Here is an 11149-nt window from a genome sequence, read left to right on the forward strand (position 1 = left end):
GGGGAGACTGAGAAAGATGGGATAAATTATGTATACTGCATTGAAACAGATGAGAGAGAGAACTATTTAAAAGGTACATAGGATTAGGCATTATTGTCATGACATAAGTCCAGAACAAAGGCTGCATTAGTGGAGTGGACTTGGGGGGAGGGATTGCATAACAATGAAAGAATTTTTCTTTTATTTTTTTTCTTTTATTTTTTAAAGAGAAGAATGAACTGGAGGGAAGGTGTGGGCAGGGAGAATAGTGTAACAATGTATGAATGGAAATCCAAAATCTCTGTAAATTTTCATTAAAATTAATAATAATACTAAAAAAAGGAAAACCAAAAAAAAACAAAACAAAAAGGTGGTATAGGATTAGGTATTATTATCATTACAGGAGTCCAGAATGAAGGCTGCATAGTGGAGTGGACCTGTGGGGAGGGATTGTATAACAATGAAAGAATTTCTTCTTTTACTTTTCGAAGAGAAGAGTGAATTGGGGGGAGGGATGGGCAGGGAGAAAAATGCAACAATGAATGAATGGAAATCCAAAGTCTCTGTAAACATTCATTAAAATTAATAAAATTTTTTTTTAAAATGATAAGAAAATTTTTTAAATCCCCAATTCAAAATAGATCAAGGATTTACATGTAAAGCCTAAACAAAACTATAAAGATCATAAAAAAAGATGAGGCAAACTTAGGAGCTCCAATCTATGGCATAAATGGACTGCCAAATGTAACTCAAAATGCACCGTCAACAGAGGATAAACGAGATGATTGAGATCTTCTAAAAATTAAATTCCTATGTGCATCAATAGACTTCTCCAAAACAGTAAAAGGAGAATCTGTAAACTGGTAAAAAGTATTTACCGATGACATCCTTAAAACGTGTTTAAAGCTTCAAGGCAAACAACTTAATTTCAAATGGGCAAAGAGCATGATAAGACACTTCACCGGAGAAGACAGTCATACGGTCGACATATGAAGAAGCACTCAAAATCATTAGATTTTAGAGAGATACAAATAAAAACTACAATGATATATTATCTCACCCCAGCAACAATAGCAAAATTCAATGAGACAATAAACAACAAATGCTGATAAGGTGTATAGCATCTGGCACTCTCAAACACTGATCATGGGAATGTAGAAACCAGTTGTTTGCACATTTTTACGATTGTAATACTGCAGTGAACATGGGTGTGTATATATGTATGTTTATTTCTCTATGGTATATACCTAGGAGTGGGATTGCTGGGTCATATGATATTTCTATTTCTAGCTTTTTGAGGAAGTGTTGTACTGTTTTACACAGTGGGTGTAAAAGGCAATGCCTTTTCCAGAACAATACAGTAAAGAGTATCCAAATGATCCACTGGGGCAGCATAGCCCCAATAACAAAGTACTGAGGAACACCTTTTCACCATGCATGCAAAGCACTAGTATTTGTTTCTTTAAGTAAATGCAGATTCTTAACTCATTCTCAGGGCAGTGACTATTTTTTTTTTTATGTTTTGGTCTAAATCTTAGAACACATTCATTCTCCTTTCCTCTTTTGAGGCCATATTACTCACTTCTGTTTTTCGGTTAGTTTTATCAGGGCTTCAACCAGCACAATCTGCTAGTAAAACATTTGACTTAAAGAAATGTCTTGTAATATGAAAATGTTGTGCCACAACAGTCACTGGATTGAATCCAAGGCAAAGTAGAAAAGTAGGATTCTTTTGACTCCAAGAGAAATTGCCTTGGTTATAAAAGAGGCAACTTACTTTGCATCCAGAGTCAAAGATCTCATGTGAGTTAGTTAACTCAGTACTGAAACATTTTTAATTACTTAAAAAAATATTTCATTTTTTGATTGTTGAAAATATATACCATAGAACACACACCAGTTCAATATCATTTTCTTGCCATAAAATATGGTTTATTTGGAATATCTACACATATAATTCAGTGACACTGATTCCATTTGGGGAATTATGCAACCATTCTCACCCTCCTTTTTCAAATTGTTTCTCCTCAAATAACAGAACCTTACTGCTTCCTAAGAATCTTTTCTAACCTTTCAAATTGCTGTTGTCCATTTGATCCCATATTTTGCTATTGTTGTTGTTGTTAGGTGTGTTGTGCCAAGCAAGACTTATGAACAACAAGGACCCTATGAACAACAGACCTGTCATATTCTGTACCATCCTCATCATATCTGACCTTTTGAGCCCATTGCTGCAGTCACTGTATCAATCCATCTAATTGGGAGTCTTTCTCTCTTTTGCTGAATCTCCATCTTCCCAAGCATGATGTTCTTCTCCAAGGAATAACCTCTCCTTAGTAACATGTCGAAGTATGTAAGACAAAGCTACAGCATCCTTGCCTCCAAGCAGCACTCTGGCTGCACTTTGCCCAAGACATATTGTTTGTTCTTTTGGCAGTCCATAAGATATTTACCACTCTAATCCAACACCACAATTCAAAGGCATCAATTATTCTTCAGTCATCCTTAATGCTCAAGGCAAACGTTCTTAGTAAGTTAAGCGAAACTTTTGTTTGGTTTAAAGACTTCAGGGGATGGTTTTGTTTAAGGTTTAAAGTTTGTCTCAGGCCAATATTTTGGTGGGTTCATTCAACCTCATTGGCTCCAGCAAGTTTAATAGCTATTTTTATTCACAATAGAAAAGAATAATCATTTCTATCTGGACTCAGAATAGCTGGAGAGACTGAGTTCTAAAGTTTTTATAGCTGTCTTTTAATCTTACAGGATATACACAAGGGTTCATAAATAATACTCAGGAGAGAGAATAGTTTGGTGAATGCACATAACAAAACCACTTACAGACACCAACTGGAAGATTCTCACCACTGGGCCAATTGGTAGCACCATGTAAGATGGAGAAGAGATTGAGCTTGTTAATAACTCCAGCTGGCTTGGCTCCACAGTCAAAACTCTTGGCACCAGCAGCCAGGAAATCAAAAGACAAATTGCACTGGGAAAATCTGCTGTCAGGGGCTTCTCCAGAGTAACAAGAAACGATGTCAGTCTAGAGACCAAGTTGTACCCAATCAAGGCTATGGTCTTCACAACTGCTATGCATCAGAGAGCTGGATAATGACTAAGGATGACAGAAGAAGAAGAACCAATGCCTTTGAGTTGCAGTGCTGGAGAAGAGTCTGTCATGGAGAGAGTGAAACCAAGTTTTTCCTTGAAGGCTAGGATTTTGAAGCTCTGTCTCACATACTTTGGGCACATGGCTAAGAAGGACAGGTCCTTGGAAAAGGACTTCATGTTTGGTTGGAGGGACAGTGCAGGAGAAGAAGACCCCAGATGAGATGGATTGACACAGTAATTTGGGCAATAGGGGTAGTTGTGTCAGTCATTCCCTGGCTCGGGACAGGGCAGGCTTCAGAGCTGTTGTACATAGAGTTGCTATGGGTTGCAGGTGACTCAACGGCACATAACAACAACAATCCTGGATGAGATGGATTGACATGGTGATAGGGGCAATGGAATTAGGTGAGTAGGAATCAGTGAGAGTGGCTCAGGATAGGGCAAGGTTCAGAGCTATTATACTTAGGGTCACTTTGAGTTGCAGGTGACATAATGGCACATAACAACAACAACACTAGTATGCTGTTCCAGGAACCCTGATGATACCTTTTGTTGCATATTGGGTTGCTATGAAAGGTTGGCGGTTTAAATTCTCCAGCTTCTCAGCAAGGAGAAAGGCATGGCAATGTGCTTCCATAAGGATTGGAAACCCCATGAGGCATTTCTGGCCTATATAGTCACTATGAATCAGAATCAACTTGATGGCAGTCTGTGTGAATGCAAGCACCAGCACCAACCAGCCCATCACCACTGAGTTGATTCCTGCTCATGGTGATCCTATGTGTACAGAGGAGGGTTTTCTTGGCCATAATGTTTACCCTCAATGTTAAGAAAACAAAGATTCTTATTCCTGGACTATCACGGCAACATCATGATGGACAGAGAAGAGATTGAAACTGTCAACAATTTCATCTTACTTGGATCCACAATTAACACCCTTGGTACCAACAGTCAGAAAATAACATTACATTGGGAAAGCCTGCAGTTCCAGACCTCACCAAATTATTGAGGAGAAATGATGTCAGTTTGATGCGTAAGGTGCATCTGATTCAGGCCATAGTTTTTCTGATCACTTGTTATGCATCTGAGATCTGGACAATGAATACGGATGACAGAAGAAGAATTGATCCTTTGAGATGTGTTCTTGGAGAAGAGCACTGAACATCCCATGGACTGTAAAAAGAACAAATATGTTTTGGAGAGGGTGCAGCTGGAATGCTCCTTGGAGGCAAGAATGATGTGGCTTTGCCTCACATCCTTTGGACATGTTACTAGAAGGGGCTGTCCTTGGAGAGGGACAGGATGCTTGGAAGGAGAGAGGGTCAGCAAAGAAGAGGAAGACCCTCACCAGGTGGATTGACACAGTGACTGCCGTACTGGACTCCTGTGTGTCAGGAAGTGTGAGGATGGCACGAGAGAGAACAGGGTTCAGATCCACGAGTCAGTATGAGTTGTATTCGACTCAACAGCACCAGATCACCAACCTCTAGAATAGCATTGCTCTTATTGTTGGGAGGTGCCACTCAGTCTATTTTGACTCATTATGACCCTATAAGACAGAGTAGAACTTACCCTTAGCATCTTCTAGCTTGTCATGACAAATACCTAAATAAATTGTAGTCTACCTATATATAAAATATAATATAGTGGTTAAAAAATAGGACAGTAACTAGTTTACTAATTAAATTGAAATGAGGTTCAACTAATTTGAAATTAATTTGCCTATGCACAGATTACTCTTGGAATAAAAGAATAAAACTTGTCAGTGTAATTACTTCTGAGAAAAAGACAAAAAAAAAAGAAGCATGGATGATACTTCATCTCATGTAGTCTGGACGTACTATCAGGAGATACTAGGCACTGAAGGAAGACATCGTGCTTAGAAAAGTAGAGGGTCAGTGAAACTAAGATTCTCAGTGAGATGGGTTGACACTGCCGTTGCAGCAATGTCCTCAAGCACAGCGGAGATTGTGAGGCGGACGGGGCCGGGCTGCTCTTCCTTCTGCTGTACATGGGCTCATTCCAAGTCAGAGCCTTCTCCTTGAGGGTTTCTTCTTTTTCATTCACCCTCTACTTTCCTGAGATAAAGGTCCAAGAGCAAACAGAGAGGGGCAGGCTGACTTGTAGGCAAAGCTGCATTCTCCACAGAGACCCGAGTTGTGTGGTCTGCTTCTGACTCAGTGTGAAATTCTGTTTCTAGTTCCACAAAGATTCCAAAATAACAAGTTCTCTTTCCTGTTTTGCAGGGGGGTTATCTCCATGGTCATTTTGAAAATGACAGAAACCCAAGCTGGAGAATACCAGCTTTTTATTCAGAGTGAAGCCTCCAATTACACAATCTTGTTTACAGTGAGTATACGAAGTAAGTTCAGCTTGCTACTAGGTTTCCGTTGTTTTCTGAGGATTGGGTTAAATGTTGATGGCTTTGGCCAGCGGCTCTAGACATAAGATGTGTCTGACTTGAGATAACTTTGGTCATCTGAATCACCTGTTGATCTCTGAGGTGGCCTGTGACTTTTGGAATATGAGTGCTGTTAAGGAGTGGGGACGTCCTCTGTAGGTTTCCCAGGGATACAGTGGAAGCGGAGGCAAGAAACTTTGGGACCTACAGCTAGAAGACTTGGGTTCTAATGATTCTATTTTAAGTAACAATTTTCTGTTGTCTTCCGTAGAAGTTTACACCACAGAGTTAGTTACTATTTGACAATTTCTGCACAAGTTATTCAGTGAAATGAGTCCATTCCTCATTTGTCCACATACTATTTAATTATGAGCTGGGTACTCCATTCAGTGCCCCAGTTCCCCTGGCCCCTTGTCTTTTCATCTTTGCTTGAGTTTCTGTTCTTATGTAGATTTCTCTTGTTTGTTTTTACTGGGACCCCACACTTATGAGTAATACCCTTTATTTTATGTGGCTATCTGTAAATTCACTAAAAGGTAGACTCAGTAGAGAGTTTCAGTTCAGGATTTGGAGAGTTAAAAGTGATAGTCCCACGAAGGCCTCTCGCCTCAAATGGTTTACTAAGTCTGAACATTTTAAGAATTCTAGTTCTGTGCTAGGTTTTTCTCACATTCAGTTTTCTTCTTGTTGTGTGTTGTAGAGTCAGAACCAACCCATAGCAGACCCTCCAGTGGGTTTTCAAAGCAGTAAATTGCCTGGGAAAAGACTACCCATCCTTCTTTGGCAGAGCAGCTGGCAGGTTTGAACCACATGCCTTTGGGGTTGCAGGGCAGTTTCTTACCACTAGGCCCCGAGAGCTCCCTCCATTCCTCGGAGCCATATATTGTAGCCTGAATAAAGGGGTCTGTGGTAATAGTTGTGTATCATCTGAATCTTCCAGTCTCAGGGTTGATGAGGTTGTGGTTCCTGTAGATATTAGGTTCGTGTAGATATTAAACCCTGTAGCCTAGTTTCTTCCCTGAAACTTTCATTCATTGTGTTCTAATCATCCATCTGATATCAGACCTCTGACAGATCACTTCATCTAAGCCTCAGTTTCCTTATGTATAAAATGAGAATAAAAATATGTATTTCATGGGATTCTGAGGTCTCAGCACTGTCTGAAACAACCTTCTGGGATGTCAGTGGAATCCAGAATTTCTAGATCTCCTGAGGTTAGATGAACAATTGGAACCATTACCCTGAAATAATGTTTATACTTAGTCCAAACCATCCTCTCAATTATTTTTTTAAATAAAATATAGCTTATTTTAACCATTGAAGTATGTCTCTATTTCTGAGAATCACATTCTTTTAAAGAATTATCTTAGTGCAACATTGAATGAATGAAAACCCAAAATCTCAGTAAATGTTTATTAAAACTAATAAAATTTAATAATTAAAAATAATTATCTGTGTGAGATCAAATGGATAATGGCAACTCAGAAAGCTAGATGAGCATCTGAAGGGGCAGTGGGTTTAAGACAATGTTGCTGGAGTGAATGTCCAGTCCTTGGAGAAGGACATCATTGCTTGAGGTGGTGTCAGGTCAGTGCAGGAGAGGAAGACACAGGATGAGAGAGACTGACGTAGTAACAGAGGTAACAGGGGTAGGTATGTCAGACTCGGTGAGCCTGGCTCAGGACAGAGCTGTTGCATGTAAGGTCACTCTGAGTCATAGGCGACTCTATGACACATAACGATAACAATGTGAAAAAGGAGAAGGAGAATGGAAGCACCGTTTGAAACTGTAGCCACTGTCACTGAATTGAGCATGTAGAAACTGTTGAAATGTGTCATTGTTTATACTTTCACTGAATTAAAATAAAGAACTAAAACCCCTTGAGGCAAGGACTAGACCCATTATACACAAAATGAAGTTCAGATGGACCCTGTTATGACCCTAAGGGAAAAATCTGACATGCTGTGTACATCTTTGCTATCTATCCAGTGTTGTAGCCTGTAAACCACATGCAGGAGCCCTAGAGGCCCAGTGGTTCACTTCTTGTCTGCTGATGAGAAAGCACTGGTGCCCTAGTGGTAAACACCTGTACTGCAATCCCAGAGCATGCATTTCTAGTCTCCTCCTGTGTGATTTACCGTCTCTGAAAATCCACTGGAGGATCAGCTACAATCAGTGCTGACTTGACAGCACACAACAATAGAAGAGCAAGTGGTTTAAACCTACCTGCTGCTTTTGCAGGGAAAGATGAAGCAGCGATTTACTTCTGTGGTGACTACTGCCTTAGAAACCATATGGGTCACTTCTACTCTGTCACTTGAGGTCACTGTAACTTGGAAGTGACTCAATGGCTGAGGGAAATGGACACACCATTTGTGGCTGCTGCACATTTGAAATGAGGCTCATAGGACTGAGACAACAAATTTAAAATTTTACCTCCTTTTGATTAAGGTTAAATAGCCACAGGTAGCTAATAGGTATTGTATCAGACAGCAGGGGTCCATAAGAATGCCAGAGTGTTGGGCATCATTTTCCCTAAAGCCAAACTCAGAGGCAGGAAAGGGGCAGAAAAGAAGGACAAAGGGAAACAGGGAGCCCAGGAGGAAGCAGGAAGAGTGCTGCCACATGGCTGGGATTGCAATCAATGCCACAGAATAAAGTGTGTGCAAATTGTTGAATGGAAAGCTAATTGGCTCTGCTAACTTTCACACAAACCACGATGGGGGTGGGGGGATCCATATCACTATGGAAACCACACGGCGCAATCTAAATGCTCTAAGGGTGGAAGCAGCTGTGTCATGGGCACAATTGAGGTACCAGCTGTGCACACAGGTGTGTGCGCTTTCTGGCTCCACCTTCTCAGTTGTGGTTGTACTCAGACCTCGCATTGGCACAGACTTAGTCCTCTGCTGAGCACCATGTGTTACTGTCAATGATACAACATAGATCAGAGATGGGGTGATGCCTTTAGAGCCTAGTGCATTTGGAGCCAGAGAATATTCCAGAAAGTCTGGGTTTGTGCAGTTTTAAATTAGGTTTGCTGTCATATACCAGGTAGTACATCCCCTCAAAGGCCTCCTTCTCCTCCTCTTCCTCCTCCTCCTCCTCCCCCTCCTCCTCATTAGTGGCTCAGATGCACAAAGCTGGTCATAGTGTACGTGTGTGTATGTGTGTGTGTCCAGCGCATAGAGGGGTCCTAAGTTAGGAGAACCACAGCCCCTTCCCTTTGGGGTCCCTGGTGGTGTCAGCAGTTACCCACTAGGCTGCTAACTGTAAGGCTGATGGTGTGTTGGGAGAAAGATGTGGTGATCTGTCTCCCCAAAGATCAGCTATTAGAAACCATGTTTCTTTGTTATTTAAAATTCATTGCCATAGAGTTGGAACCAACTCAAAATGGACCAGCCATTGGATTTCTGAAACTGTAAGCCACTGGTGGGTTTGAACGGCCACAGAAGTTCAACCTTTGGATTAGCAAGGCAATGACTACTGGGTTAGTGCAGTTGTAACAGAAATACCACAAATATGAAAGGCTTGAATAAACAGAAAACTATTCCCTTGCAATCTGTTGTTGTTGTTGTTGTTAGGTGCCATCATGCTGACTGTGATTCACTCGCAACAAGCAACACATCTGAACCTTTCACAGTCATGTGCTATCCTCATGGTCTCTGATGTGTCCAAGCACATTGTTACAGTCACTGTGCCAATTCATTTTGTTGAGGATCATCTTAGCTTTCTGGAGACTTTTTCCAGTATGGTGTCTTTTTTTCTAAAGATTGGCTTCTCCTGACAATATACTCAAAGTATGCGAGATGCAGTTTCACCATCCTTGCTTCTAAGGAACACGCTGATTGCACTTCCTCCTAGATCTGCTTGTTCTTTTAGCAGTCCATGATGCAGGCCATACATTTTCCCAGCACTACAATTCAGAGGCATTGATTGTTCTTCCTTATTCATTATCAAGCTTTAAGATGCCTAGGAAGCAACTGAAGAGATCATGTCTTGGATCATGTCTTTAAAACGGCATCACTGCTCTTTAGTACTTTGGAGAGGTTCTTGACACAGATTTTCACAGTGCAACATGTCTTTTGATTGCTTGGCTGCTGCTATCTTGAGTTTTGAGTTGGATTCAAGTAAAATGAAATAGTTGATACCTTTTATTTTTTTTTCTTCATCTATCATGATGTTGGCTGTTGGTCCAATGATGAAGATCCAAATTCAAGGTATTCTGGATCCAGAGAAAACTCTCTGATTCTAAGAGTTTCTGAAGAAACATGGTCCACTTCTAACTCTTCTTTGTTGGTGACACTGAGATCTCCCTTTCTCTGCTCCCTTTTCCGTTTATCTCTTGTGCCATAAAACATGGATACAGTCTATACCCCCAGGAAACTTTCTTTATATCAGATTAAGGCTGTGACCTATGTAAGGGTTTTGCATCTCATCTTGATATTCTTGTAACTGACTCTGAATGAACATACATTGTTGTGTCTTGCTGAATCTCTTCTATCTCATAGCATCAGCAATGTGACCCTATGTAACTACCCCTTTGGGATCTCTGGGCTGTAATCTTTGTGAAACTGGACCACAGTCTTTCTCCCATGGAGCAGCTGATGGATTCAAACTGCTCATCTTTCAGTTAGCAACCCAGAGCTTAACCGTTATGTGACCAGTGCTCTTTACATAAACTGTAGCTACATGCAGAACTATGGATGGATCTTAAAAACAAAGTTCCATGACAAAGCCAAGTTGTCAAAAATTACATGGAGCCGAATATTTGAAAATTGTTTAAAGACACATATAAAAGTGGCAAAAGTATTGTTTAAAACACAGAAATAATAAACACAAAGTTCTGTATACTACCTACCTGGGATTGAGATGAGGAGGAACTCAAAAGTAGGTTCAGAAATGGCATCCAAAGCTGGAGAACAGAGTCCTACATCTGTGAGTTATCTCACTAATAAAACAGAATCTAGAAAGAAAAAAAAAGTAAGTTCAGAGTTATGTATTAAGACTTCAAAGATATAAAGTTAGAGAGTGGATCCATGAATATTTGTCTATATTATGCTTCAAAATGCATACTTTTTAAATGTTAATGAAAGTTTAGAGAGACTTTGGATTTCCATTCATTCATTGTTGCACACTTTCCCCCACCCATGACTCCTCCTTAGTTCACTTTTCTCTTTGAAAAGTAAAAAAAAAAATTCTTTGTTATACAATGCCCCCCTGCCTCCCAGTCCACTCCACTATGCAACTTTCATTCTTGTCATGTCAGTAATACCTAATCATATATTTCTCCTAAACAGTTCTCCCCCTCATCTGTTTCAATGCAGTATATATTATCTATCCCCTCTTTTCTTAGTTTCCCCCCAACCCCGATGTCAGTCCCGCTTTACAACAGTGGCACTATGCTGTATTTGTCCTTTTGTGATTAAGATATTTCATTCAGCATAATGTCTTCCAGGGTTACCCATTTTGTATAATATTCCATGAGTCCTTGGTTTTTCAATGCAGCATATTGTGTGAATATACCAGAGTTTCTCTGTCCGTTCGTTTGTTTGGCACTTGGGTTGTTTCCAATTCTTTGCTATTGTGAATAAAGCCACAATAAACATGGGTATGCATACATCTGCTTGGGTGGCAGTTCTTGTTTCTTTTTTTTT

At 40.3% G+C, this 11149-nt stretch overlaps 1 protein-coding gene across 1 annotated transcript in view; it reads left to right on the plus strand.

The window, feature by feature from the left end:
* FLT3 (fms-related tyrosine kinase 3) overlaps positions 1-11149 on the plus strand; it is a 114137-nt gene that overhangs the window by 21294 nt on the left and 81694 nt on the right. Inside the window, exon 4 of the mRNA XM_006894088.1 lies at positions 5337-5452. Coding sequence (XP_006894150.1) covers positions 5337-5452 — 116 coding nt within the window. The remainder of the gene's footprint in view (positions 1-5336; positions 5453-11149) is intronic.

The sequence above is a fragment of the Elephantulus edwardii genome, unplaced genomic scaffold, assembly GCF_000299155.1.
Source record: "Elephantulus edwardii isolate Elephantulus edwardi_28Jun2011 unplaced genomic scaffold, EleEdw1.0 scaffold00134, whole genome shotgun sequence".
Classification (NCBI taxonomy): Eukaryota; Metazoa; Chordata; class Mammalia; order Macroscelidea; family Macroscelididae; genus Elephantulus; species Elephantulus edwardii.